A 14,172-nucleotide genomic window follows, 5' to 3' on the forward strand; every position below is an offset into this window, starting at 1 on the left:
CTGATTCCTAATACTGAGGCTCTCTAAACAGACCCTGATGCCCTAAATACATTTCTTTGCAAATTTCCCCCTAGAAAACAACGTATTTCAATTTGATTGGCTATTTCATGCTATACATATTTAACTCTTTCATTCAAGAAAATGTAAAATTTCACATTTCCTAAGGTAGATCCCAGTTTTCAGCCTTTGGGAACCAGGGAGTATAAAATACATTATTACTGGGCTTCATTTAGGCTCACATTAAATCTCAACATTGCAGTAGGTTTATGATTGCCTGCCATACTTTAGTTGAACCAGTTTTCAAGATTTTAGTTTATACAACTTTTGTTGTTCTCATTTTAGTCATTGGTTTTAATCAGTTCCTTAGCAATCAGTTAGCAGTAGACTATTAAGATTTTTACATTTCTTGTTATTTTCATAACTCAGAAAGTGCCAAACCACATATTGCTCTAAGACAAACTTTTAGAATTTACTAGAAGTTAAAGAGCTCTTGCCATAGGGAAAACACCTATAGGTGCTCGGAGAATGCCTGGGATCCTGTCACCAACACAAGAAGCAAGAATCCTGGATTGTCAAAGCTGCAGAAGATGATTATACCCCACACTTACCTGGGACCGGATCTGAGCAGCTTTCTTGGGATCCACCATGCGCACATGCTCGAAATGCTTTAGGGTGTGCTGTCTGTCCTTCTGTTCTGCGCGGACATACTTCTTTAGCATATTGAACACGTGACGAGGCTGTGGGAGGAAAATGAAAAACTTTTTCAAGTTTGTGCAAAATACTGCTTCTTCCATTGGCGTTGGGTTAGAAGTTCCACTAATGCATCCGGTGATGTGAACGTGCTGTGAATCATCTTTTTGCAGGTCTCCCTTCTAAACATTTCTCCTACTCCTTTCTTAGTGGGTAATTACTTAGATCAGCTGCTTTTCATTTCCACAAGAGCATTTAGCATTCTCGACATATATGACTGTCCTCCTTACTCAACATTTTCGTTTTAAATAGGAGTATTCTGCTATAGAAAGAGAATAGATTTGAGGTCTGTCAGGTTAAGTTAGGTCCTTCTCTTTTCCCACCCAAGGGGCATATGTGAGACTACACTGCTATGTGTCCATTCTGAAGACCAGAGGTAATGTCACACAGAAAATCCCATCACTAGTAACATGTAATATACGAAATCAGAATGAGAAAAACAGGAAATTTAACCACTCTTTTGTAAGCCAAGGAGTAACTGAACTGTAAGAGACATTATATTTTTCTAGGAGAAAGGCCATTGTTAAACTGTATTTATTTTACTCTGAAATTTAATTAAGTTCTTTCTAAGCTATCAGATTCTAATTCTTTCAGCAACAATTATATTTTGTCTTAAGTGCTCCTATTTTCTTTCTAATTGGTTCCATTTCATTTTTATTTTAGTTTTACCTGAAAACATCCATCCTAATAAAAACTAAGGACAAAGATTCCCTGGTCTTCAACAATTTCATCACTATATGCATTCCACTATATGATTTTGTAAGATGATTTCCAAAAACACACATTTCTTCTTCATTAAAACAAACAAACAAAAAACCAGTTGTGAAAATTCATGTCAGGAATAGAATTTTGGTCATTTGGGCAAACCTAGTTATTATTAACCCATGTGTCATGAGTACCCTGAAAACCAGTTGGAAGGTACAAAATTTATTCCAGAGATGGTGTGTGTGGTGGTGGGGCGGGGGGTAATGGGGCTTTTGTTGTGTTATCCATATTCTATGGGATGTGCCTCTCCTTCCCCTTTTGCTTAGTTAACTTGGGAGCCATCTCCCTGCCATCTCAGGTGGAACGAGGTACCCTTTTTCTGTGCTCCCATGAAATACTGTGCAAAGCCCCATTAATGTACCTAACTCATTAAATTATCTATGATTCTTACTCCCCTCTTTAATGTGAGATCCATAGGGCTGCAATTGGTCTTTTTCTTTATTTGGAACCCCAATAACACAGTGCCTGACCCAGAGGGTGCTCTGTATTTGTTTGGTGAATGCCTGCCACAGAGGCCATGCTACTATACTTGAGAAAACAAATACATATACACAATAAAAATAAAACAACTTGGGCTCATCTGCCTTCTTCTTTTTTCCTAAAAGAAATGTGCTTCTCCATAATCCCCAGAAAGACAGACATCACAGCTTGCAACAGTTCTTGGCAACATATCATTACAACTCTCATCTGAACTGTGAAATCTGGTTGAATTTACAAATCAGAGGATGACCTTTTAAATCTCAGAAGAAAAGTAGTAAAAGAGGTAATGACTGATAAGCTATATCTCTATATATTGAAAAGAGGATAGGTTATACATGTGAATTAAAAAAAAGAACATTTGAAAACATCAGAGATTAAAGGCTGAGTCTTGTTGATTGTGAAGGATATCTGATATGCAGAGTTGTGTGATCAGGATCTTGCACAACCACCCTCGATGCTTGCTTGTTATTAAGCACCAAGGTCTTAGAAATCTCTCTAGTTCTGTTACCATTACACATCCAAGACTGGAGACAGAAGGGGTTGCGACTAATTGCATTTAATCATGATGTTCCTTCCTGGCCTTCATGGATGCTTTCTTAGTTGCTCTATTTCATTTTTCTCCCTTGTAAAGGATTTATTGTTTTGTGGGATGAATTTTTCTTTAAAGAGTTTAAATAAGAAAAAAAAAAAGCACTTCAATTAAAAAAGTAAGGATTGCTTTGGGAGCCTGAGGCAGGAGGATCACTTGCAGCCAGGAGTTCGAGACCAGCCTGGACAAACATTATAAGAACCTGTCTCTACAAGAAAATTTTAAAAATTAGCTAGGTGCAGTGACACATGCCTGCAGTTCCAGCTACTTGGGAAGCTTAGTCAGGAGGATTGTTTGAACCCAGGAGGTTGAGGCTGTAGTGAGCCCTGAGTGCACGACTGTACTCAAGCCTGCCAAAGAGAATAATAGCCTGTCTTTTAATTAAAAAACGGTAAGAATTGCTTTTCATCATAACTTCTTTTTTTTTCAGTTAGTCACCTACGAATGTTTTTGTAAGATACTTTGTCCTAAAAGGATTGTCACCAACAAGCAGGTGCACCAGGATGCTATGGCCCCAGGCAGGCCTTGGCATTACTACTTCAAGCTAAATTTCAATTTAGAGAAGGTGCAGGTCATTTCTGATAACCAACATCTGGATCTCCCTTTTTCTTCTCCTATCACCACAAACAGCATATGTTCCCACTAATTACTATTATTATTATTATTATTCTTTGAGATGGAATCTTGCCCTGTCTCCCAGGATGGAGTGCAGTGGCACGATCTTGGCTCACTGCAACCTCCGCCTCCTGGGTTCAAGTGTTTCTCCTGCCTCAGCCTCCTGAGTAGCTGGGACTACAGGCACGTGCCACCACGCTCAGCTAATTTTTTTATGTTTCTAGTAGAGACAGGGTTTCACCGTGTTAGCCAGGATGGTTTCCATCTCCTGACCTGGTGACCTGCCCGCCTTGGCCTCCCAAAGTGCTGGGATTACAGGTGTGAGCCACCGCGCTCGGCCAATTAATTATTCATGTTAACATACATTTAAAAATAAGCACGAAAGCCTTGACTTTTCCCGTCTATGCAATTCAGATGGCAGTATCTTTCAGATGGTATTTTCAGATTAAATGTGTTCAGTGATAGTTACCCAGAATGATGCGTAGTCCATTGCTGATACTCAATACACATTTATTTCTTTCACTCAGGCCTCATCTATAAATCATCGACCCCTTTCTTTCCTCTAAGTAATAAGAGTTCAATGTGTATCGACTGCTTCTAAATGAGACAGTATATTCAATGCTTTTTGCTGGTAACTCATCAAATCTTCATCTCAGGCCTATGACAGAGTCATAGCAGCTCTCCCTACCTTATTGGTGAGGCATGAAGCACAGAGGAGATTGTGGTTACATAGGCTACATCCCTGGCCCATGGTTACACAGCTAGTTAGTGTTAGATCGAGAATGGGTTAGTCTCACTGCCTGGCTCCAGAGCCTCCTCTCCTAATCACTTTGCGATCTGGCCCTTCAAGGAGAATCTAAAATGGACCAAGCTTAAGATAGTTCTACAGAGCAACTTACAAAGTTAAAAACAGGCCAGGCGCAGTGGCTCATGCCTGTAATCCCAGCACTTTGCGAGGCCAAGGTGGGCAGGTCACGAGGTTAGGAGTTCCAGACCAGCCTGGCCAATATGGTGAAACCCCATCTCTACTAAAAATACAAAAATTAGCCGGGCATGGTGGTGGGTGCCTGTAGTCCCAGCTACTCGGTAGGCTGAGGCAGGAGAATTGTTTGAACCCGGGAGGCAGAGGTTGCAGTGACCTGAGATTCCACCACTGCACTACAGCCTGGGCGACAGGACGAGACTCTGTCTCAAGAACAAACAAACAAACAAAAACAAAGTTAAAAACAAAGAAATAAGTGCATGGTTAGAAAAGACAGTCTGTTCCAGGAGTACTTGCCTGACTTTCTAGTTCTTATAAGTGCAGGTAATATTCTGTGGGCCATGCTAACATCAGCTCCTTTAATTGTGCAGAAGGTTCAGATTTAGCTTGTTCAGTCTCTCAATTACTGTCCTGGGTTTCTGGAGTTCCATTATTCTTTAGCTAATGCATAAAATTATTTAGCTAATTGTTAAGCTAATGTGTGGGGAGAAGAAATAGGAAGATAGGAATGTCCTCTTATCAATGTGGATAAAGGATTAGGATTACTGGAAAGTGATTCAAAGTATTAAAGTTAGGCTTTTGTGACATTCATGGTTTCTAGTGCTAAATTCATCCTTATCTTCTATTGAGATGGGTAATTAAATGGTGAATGTATTCGCATGTTTTCAATTGCTGATCTCATTTAATACTGCCATTCTCCTTCAAAATATATTCCTAACTTATCCTGAAAATCCCCAGAGTTTGATAATAATGTTCCCGGACTGAACTGAGGGTTGGGCTACTATATCTCACAGCCCAATAACGAGATGCAGATGAACTGGGAGGAAGAGAGTTTTTATTTCTGTAACCTTTTACAGGGAGACGGCCTGGAAATTAGTGCCAGATCAACTCAAAATTACAAAGTTTTCCACAGCTTATATGCCTTCTAAGCTATATGTCTATGTGTAAGTGTGCATTCATCTCAAGACATAAGTGATTAACTTCTTTTAATCCATAACTAAGGTCTGAGTTCTGAAGACCTTCCTCTGGAGTCTCAGTAAATTTACTTAATCTAAATGGGTCTAGGTGCTGGGGTGATTACTCTTATCTTGTCTCCTGCTGAATCAGGGAGGTTTGGGGAGTTCCTTCAGACTCCCAGTAAACTTGTTCGTGGAGGCCTGGAGAGTTTCTTCAGACTCCCAATAAAACTTGTTCATTCTAAATGGGTCCTGTTAAGAATTCCTTGGTTTTGCCAGGAAAGGCCTAGGCAAAACTCTTGGTGGGCTTTTGTTACATTCCAGCCTTTGTATAAGGGCGCTGCCTTTTTTTAGCTTTTAGTATTGAACTTAAGCACTCAGTAAGTACTGAAACAGCTGTTATGGAGGCCTGCATTAGTGAGACTTGGCCTGCCACAATAACAGAGTAGCAAAGGAGGCTCTGAGGATTCCCCAGGCCTCAGCTCCTCCAGGGATAATGAGACCTGGGAAACCCCTTCACTGTTTATGTGAGCTGAGATGCACATTGTGTGCATCTACATAAACACAAGCCTTTTCTTCCTAATGCCTATTGTATAAGCAAAGCCTGGGAACATCAGATAATTCAGGAAGACCTTAGGGTAACTCCCAATAAATGAATTACAGGGTTCTGCTTCATTGATTTGGCCACCTAAACACATCTCTAGGAATCATGCTTGGAAATGAAAACAAAATCAGATTAGCTTCTTTGTCGGACAGTAGGCAAATAAATCATACCAAATAAAATGGTAGTTATCTCTATCCCTCAGAAACAAATACTATTTTTAGTTAAGAAAGAAAAAACACAGGTGTAAAAAGAAAATAATTCTTGGGGTCCCCAAATCACTAAGCTAAAGGGAAAAGTTTAGCTGGGAACTGCTTAGAGCCAATCACTCTGATTGTCTACCCTGGAGAGGCTAATCAGAAACTCAAAAGAATGCAACTGTTCATCTCACCGATCTCTGACCTAGAAGGCCCCTCCCCACTTCGAGTCTTCCTGCTTTTTGTTTCAAGCTGTCTCGCCTTTCCAGACCAAACCGATGTACTTCTTATATATATTGATTGATGCCTCATGTCTCCCTAAAATGTATAACACTAAGCTGTGTCCCAACCACCTTGGGCACATGTCATCAGGACTTCCTGAGGCCATGTCACAGGTGCATCCTCAACCTGGGCAAAATAAACTTTCTAAATTAATTGAGACCTGTCTCAGATTTGCGGGGTTCACATAGGTACAGTTCCCTATACTTTTATATTTTTGTTTAGGTTAAAAAAAAGACCTCCCTCCTTTTGATATATGATTCATGCATATTTCATTCAAATAAATAAATAATTGCCCTCACAACTTCTGGCCAAAATACACATCCTCCAGGCTTAACATTTGTTATTTCTAGAGCTATAATAATGTATCTAAGAATAACAAGGTCTCTTGAGTGTCTAGTGAGGTTTATTTTATTATGCTAGGACAAAGATGAATTTCTTAAAATTTTAATTAAAAACACAGAAACCTTCATATAGGAATGGTAGGGAAAAAGCCCCTCTGTTATCTCTATAGAAACATATTCTCTTAAAGTAATTGCTATTACTATTGTCACAATATTCATACTTAAGATGGGTTATTCATATGATCAGAAAAACATAAGAATTCAGTGGCTCACGAAAAGGATATTGATAAAGAGAGTTTAAGAAACATTTTTTTTTTTTTAACCTGCAGGCATATAATCCGGATCACCCTCACGTCTTTAAATCTTCTGTTACTAGCAATAATTTTTCTGTATATTAATACTACAGTCTGGTTATATTGGCATTAGATGGCTAATCTTATTATTAAAATATATGGCAAAGAACAGAGGAAGAGATCTGTCCCAGGAGGACTAATTATACCAAATCCTATTTATTGTCACTACTATTTCTGAAACAGTGTTTAAGCTCATAATTACGTGCTGTCTGTTTGCAACTGATGTGACACTTTTTAATTTGTCCTAAACTCACCTCACAATCACACTGCCTTTAAAAAAATCATTCAAAATAATTTATTAAAGGATTAAGAATAGGCACTACCAAAATGGCTTAGACATCATTTACAGCAAGAGGAAAGAGAAACATAAGATTTACATTTTAGAACATTACTCCTTTTCCTCTCTGGAAACAAGAGTGTAATGTATTTCTACCTCGAGGCACAGTTCCTTCCACAATTTGGTTGCTAATAAATGTTTATTAATTAAATTAATGAGTAACTTACAGCTAGATACAATTTCAGAAATAGGCCCAGTAGTGCAGAATATCCTTCATAGTCTTCAAGCAGAAAACAAACACCTCTCTACTCAGAATAGTGGCCTTCCTAATTTTCACAGAAATATTGATATTAATAAACCTACTTGATTTATCTATATAGTGTGCTTGGGTACTTTAGAAAGTAGTTTTAACTGGGAACTCTTCCCAGAAAATATTTAATGGACTTCATAGCATGTACAAACTCGTCTCAAAAAGAAGATTCGTTTCATTAATTTCAAAAGATCTCACATATTGAGTTCTTATAGTTTGATGTCAAATTGATGTAGGTAATATTGAAGAAAATTTAATGGCCTTTCCTGATAAAAGCTAACACATTTTTGGAGATGGAGTCTCACTCACTCTGTCACCCAGGCTGGAGCGCAGTGGTGCACCTCCACCTCAGCCCACTGCAATCTCCACCTCCTGGGTTCAAGCAATTCTCTTGCCCCAGCCTCCTGAGTAGCTGGGATTACAGGCGTGCACCCTCACACCGACCTAATTTTTGTATTTTTAGTAGAGATAGGGTTTCACTATGTTGGCTAGGCTGGTCTCAAACTCTTGACCTCAGGTGATCCACCTGCCTCGGCCTCCCAAAGTGCTGGGATTACAGGCGTGAGCCACCGCCCCCGGCGCTAGTACATTTTTTACTGATTTCCCCATTTCTTAAGACGTATTTACTTTTTCATTTTTCTTTTACACGATTTCTCTAATTTGGTGTTGCCGGGACTTGGGAAAAGTCTCATACATTTGACTAATGGCAGGATGACTCAATGCCAGTCACATCTGAATATGTAGCTTATTACTTGACAGTTCATGTGGGAAGTGTATTAAAACTATTAGGTCCTATTGTCCCACTCCATAGCTTTATGCTTGATCTAGAAATCTGGCATCTTATCATAACAGACACTTGTGCCTTAAACCCGTTTCTTAGGGAAGGCAGTGAACTGTCAAGAGCCGTTAAAAGCCCTGGGCATAATCCTGCCAAGAAGGAAGTAAATGACTCACTGTACGGGAGTCACCCCAACCTTTCCAGGTCACAGAAAACCCTCTCCTGGAGCATTAAATTGCACCCTGGTGGTTTCCAAAACTGAACAAAGCAATTCTCTCCTGCTTTCATAAATAGGTTCAGAACTATTATTTTCACAGTTTTACACCTTGGATTTCAAGAAATCTTGAGCATATAAAATGTAGAAAATTTCCATGTGCAGGTTTAAAAATCACACTTTAGAGAGTTAAGTCTCTCTGTGCTTGAGATGATCTTAGTTAAACGTAACATTTGGGGAAATTGCCACGGGAATCTCTGAATCACAACCTTTATTATCTTTAATGCCAGGAGTTGAGCTAAATTTTTAAAGTCTACTGCAAAATGTATCTACCTTCCTTTCTTCAGAAAGGCAAACAAATGATCTTTGTAGTTTGAGGTGAGTATAAAAGGGCAAATGATAATCCCATGCCAAGTTGGACACAGAAGTCTTGAATGAAGCAATGGAGAAAATGGCAGTAGATTCTCACACTCTCCCCCTTTGGTGTTTCTTAAGTTTTAACAATATGGATGCATTAGATGGAAGGATATTGAACAACTAATCTCTATTAATCCACTTAGTTCATAAGGCCAGAGCAAAACTTTTGTTTATGGCCAAGGAGTTATCCCAGTGTTCCTTCCCAGGGTATCCGGTTTGCTGATGCGGCTCTGATTTTGTACTGAACATGACGCAGGAGCATCTAGGAGTCATCTATCATCTGTTCTCTCTTTCTTGTGGAAGCAGATCACTTCCTCATAGGGACGTGTCACCAAAGCCTCCATGTACTTCCCCTAACAATCTTTCTCCTCTTAGGGAGGAAGACATCTTCCTACTTCACAATTTTGTCTCAACTTTCAATGAATCCTTTTGCTTTTCTAATTATGGCTAACAAAAGCTAGAACAACAGCAATTGCAGAAAGAGGAGAAAAATTAACTCCAATTTGCAAATGGAGTAGGAGGAATCCCTTTATTAAATCACTTGCTCCTAGTTACAGGTTATAAAGATGGCAAACCTGGGAAGTAAAAACAGGAGTTTATATTATAAAAGGTAGAAAATAGGAGTGGTTTTAATTCTCTCATCACTTAGTGACCTTTTTTCTTTTCTTTTTTTTTTCTTTCTGAGATGGAGTTTCACTCTTGTTATACAGGCTGGAGTACAATGGGGTGATCTCTCCTCACCGCAACCCTAGTTCAAGTGATTCTCCTGCCTCAGCCTCTCGAGTAGCTGGGATTACAGGCATGTGCCACCACGCCCAGCTAATTTTGTATTTTTAGTAGAGACAGGGTTTCTCCATGTTGGTCAGGCTGGTCTCGAACTCCTGACCTCAGGTGATAAGCCCACCTTGGCCTCCCAAAGTGCTGGGATTACAGGTGTGAGCTACCGCGCCTGGCTGACCTTTTTTCAAATCCGGTAGGTTTCATAAATTTTTTCCAGGGATTTTGCTAGTTCTCAGAAATAATTTATTTTGGTTGTACAGACCACAGCCATAAATTAGTGAAGGCAGCATTAGAACTGAAATTTAGCACCCAACACAACCCCATGATTCATGCTTTCAGACAAACTCAGCACAGAATGGATAAAGAGCTAAGATCTTCTGACCTGGGAGTACAGAAAGGACAGAAAATGTTTGGACTTGTATGTCTTCGAGCTTTGTTTAGTCAGTGAAACATGTGTAAGTCCTTAAGGATGAACAGAATTATTAATACAACCCAGAAGGCAAAGCGCACAGTGTTGCTGAAATCATAAACAAAAGATATTTTCAACTAACTTGGACCCTTGCAAAGATTTGTCAAATGGTCTGATCATCCAAAAAATGCCAACTGTGACATATTCTTGACTTTTTAAGAGAGATTTACAGCAATTTGCTTTTATTTTGCATATTCATACTTGGACTATGGCAGTCCTGCTTCATAACCTCTAACTGGTTAGCCTATTCAAAGAAAAGTACATTTGCATTTCTTTTAATTTTACCCTCTCCTCTTCCCACACCTAGGCAGTGTTATGACCTATTAGAAATTCTGAGTTTTTTGATTTTAAAACATTTATATAAGGAAACTCAAGGTGATGATACTTAAAATCCAAACATCACCTAGCATCTTTAAACTGGTATCCATGGTCAACCTTCACAAAATGAATGAACCCCTTAAAGCTTATGCGAGATTGTGTTTGTGTGTGTATGCGTACATGTTTCCAGGGTGAGGATTCTTTGCTGCCCATCTGTTCTCTATCAATCATACCAGGCAGGTGAATAACTACTGGATCTTTAAATAATGTGCTATTTGTCTACAAAAACTAAATATTTATATTTTCATAATACATTTTCGTTCTCAAAGATAAAATGAACATATATATTAACACTAAAATATGTATGTTTGCTGGAAGAAAGCAGAGCGTAAAACCATATGGTGCTATGGGTTTTAACAGCATCCTATGAAGACCTATTTGCATTCTGAAGGCAGTGACTGAGCGGGGCTCCACTGTGGAGGGAATCTGGGTGATGAATATGGCCTCAGTGGCAAAAGACAGCTTTTAAGCTAATGCCTTTCCAACATACTTCTTAATGTTCTATGTAACTTAATTAAAACCAGAAACCACTAGTATCTCTTGTTACATACTTCCCATTTGTATGTAGCAAGATTTTATTGAACTTGGTAAACATTCAGAAGGTAGGGAAGTAATAGTACTGCGTGGCTTTACTGAAAGAGCATGTATACCATTCAGCATAGTTTATAAGATTTTGTTCAATAAATGCTAATTATCCCATTTTCCTTCCCATCCACTATCTGTTACTGGGTTTGCCTTTAGAAGTGCTCAAGCTAATGAGTACCCCTTTGCTCACCAATGTATACAGAACTCAACTAAAAATAAATGAATGGTGAACAAATAATAAATATGTAAGTATAGAGCAATTATTTACTTTTCTGAAAGATGATTTTTTTGGCCTGGCAGTCTTTTAACTTTTAATTCCATTCTGATTAGCTTTATAAAATTTTGATTAAATTCAAAACCTGCTGGTGGAATGCCTTAAACATTATAATATTCATCTGTCCACATACCAAGAACTCAGCAAATAATTTTTAACTTATTTATTATCAGTTACATTGAGGTACATATGTCCCATATTTGCTTTGGAGATATATGCTATATACTTATATTTTATAAGATAATTTCTTTTGCAACGAAAAGTGATGGGTAGAAATAATTGGTTTGTTGGGTGAAGGGCAACTAGCAGTATCATATAAAAGCTCAAGTTTAGCACCGCAATTTCTTTTGTCCTTTAGAAAAGAAAGTTACACCAACACCCACACTGGTTAAAGTTTGGTTTAGTAGCAATCCACATCATATAATGGCGAAAAATTTACTTATGAGGTGGTTTAAACCTTCTTATGCCATCATCTGTTTACCTGTGACAAACCTCCCATTAATTTCTACCCTTGTTATCTCCAATGACTGCCGTTTCTTGTTGAACATTTATTGCTCTACTGCTGGAATTTACCGAATAGCTGTGAGCAAAATCTCAACTTAGTGATGAAACCGTGCTCTTTAATGAAGTCTCACAAAATTCATGTTCTATCAAAGAATTCTGTGAAGAAGTTTCCAGAGATCTCAGCAAAATTTAACGTGTGGCTGAACCATTCAAAAATGAGAAATCAAAGGATGCCGATGCTATAGAAACTGCCAACATTTTTTTTTTGCTCAATTAAACTGATAGCCTGAATGTGAAGCAGCAGATAGAAGCATGAAATGAATTTTAGTATGGATAAGATGGCTTCAATCGTAAGACACTGAGAAAATCAAAACAACACAACTGGGATAGATAAACAGATGTACAGGAAAATGTTTCCTAATGCTCACTTCCCTTTAGAAAACGCAAAAGTTGTTGAAGTCAGAATAATAATCATGATAACTGTCTAATGAAAGATTTAGACTAAGTATCTGTAAAAACACCAAAAATCTCAGAATTACAAAGAAAGGTTTGGCTGTGTATCCCTTATCTTTAAAACAGTTCAAGTCTTATGAATTAGGGGGTGCTAAGGTTTTCCAGACGTAGGCCTACAATAGAAAGTTGATTTAAATAAAAAATCCCTATCTAGCATTTGGTTTAACTGCATAGGATCACATTAAGTCTAATTTCTCTTCAACAGTCAGGACATATCATCATCTTCTGTCTATGAAGGATAAGTAGAACGCTGAGAGTTACAAGAGGAAAGGCTCAGACAGCATTTCGTTCCTGTTTCATGAAGCTATGAATAGCTTGAGTACGAGCCCCGACAAAGTAAAAAGCAGGAAGTGCATGACTAGAGGGCAGGTTAAGAAATGATGAATGCTTAGCTTTAAGTATTTAATCTGGTAGCTTGCAGGCCTCCAAAGGTGGTAGAAGTTAACCACGTGTGCTGCAACTCTGGAGAGGCATTTAATTCTTCCAGGGGGAAAAAGTGCTAAGTCCTTGATTTTCCAAAGAAAGTCTTAGGAAAGTAAAAAGGTTAAGGGGTTGGTGCTTAGAAGAGTCACTAGCCTTCAACAGAGTAAGAGTTTTTTCCGAGTGTAAGGACACAGCTCTGCTCAGCTTTTTTTTCCCATGGGGAAAACAACTGCTTTAATAATTGTAATATTTCAAGTATTTATCTCATTTTTTAACTTTTAAGTTTGGAACAGGGTCTTGCTTTGCTGTCCAGGCTGGAGTGCAGTGGCACCATCACAGATCACTGCAGCCTTGACGTCCCTGGCTCACGCTCCCACCTCAGCCTCCAGAGTAGCTGCGACTACAGGTGCGCAGCATCATGCCTGGCTAATTAAAAAAATCTTTTTTTTCTTTTTTTTTTTTTTTTCTTTTTGTAGAGATAGGGCCTTTCTATGTTGCCTAGGGTGGTCTCAAATTCCTGGGCTCAAGGGATCCTCCCACCTCAGCCTCCCAAAGTGCTGGGATTACAGCTGTGAGCCATCACATCTAGCCTGAAGTATTTATTTTAAATACATGTGCATATGTATGTATGACTCTAAATATGAGTCAAAGAATGCATTTTTAGGTTGACCATTCAGTGTATTTGCCTATAGGTACATAATTAAATCAGAAATTTGAAACATACAGTATACTCAGACACAGGGACTCACGAAATGAAATTCATTAGTAGAACAAGGAATTGTAGCTACACAAAAACAACATCTCATAACACTTCCACGTTTAGATTTAAAAACTGAGTAAAAGTATGATTTAAATCTGAGCTTCAAAGAGACCAAAAACAATCCACATTGTTTTGGAATCCCATGTTTGCAAAGTCTGAGAATATACAGCAGAATTTGTTAAGGGTTAGAAAGGTAATTATGCTAAGTGGTAACATCTATAGAATCTATAGAAACGACACTTTTGATTTACTTATATTCAAATAACATTTACTGAATACAGTTGTCTGCGTTTTCCACTCACGGTGGTTAAGTATGAAAGGAGATCTCAGAAATATTTATATATGACTCCTATTACAAGATGTGACCTTTTTCAGACAACCACCAGTAAGCTCTGGATTTATGTCTTCAAGAGGAAGGTATAAAAGTCCCCAAGAAGGCATTTAATTACGCCTGTAATCTCAGCACTTTTGGAGGCCGAGGCGGGCGGATCATGAGGTCAGGAGATCGAGACCAACCTGGCTAACACGGTGAAACCCCGTCTCTACTAAAAATACAAAAAAAAAAAAAAAAAAAAAACT

The 14,172-nt window shown here is 38.5% G+C and overlaps 1 protein-coding gene across 6 annotated transcripts in view; it reads right to left on the reverse strand.

Moving 5' to 3' along the window:
• The window catches only part of APP (amyloid beta precursor protein), a 283,222-nt gene that overhangs the window by 69,009 nt on the left and 200,041 nt on the right, over positions 1–14,172 (reverse strand). For all 6 annotated transcript variants that reach the window (XM_054468708.2, XM_054468710.2, XM_054468706.2 and 3 more), the window contains one exon: positions 609–737. In XM_054468708.2, the coding sequence (XP_054324683.2) occupies positions 609–737 (129 nt within the window). The remainder of the gene's footprint in view (positions 1–608; positions 738–14,172) is intronic.

The sequence above is a fragment of the Pongo pygmaeus genome, chromosome 22, assembly GCF_028885625.2.
Source record: "Pongo pygmaeus isolate AG05252 chromosome 22, NHGRI_mPonPyg2-v2.0_pri, whole genome shotgun sequence".
Lineage (NCBI taxonomy): Eukaryota > Metazoa > Chordata > Mammalia > Primates > Hominidae > Pongo > Pongo pygmaeus.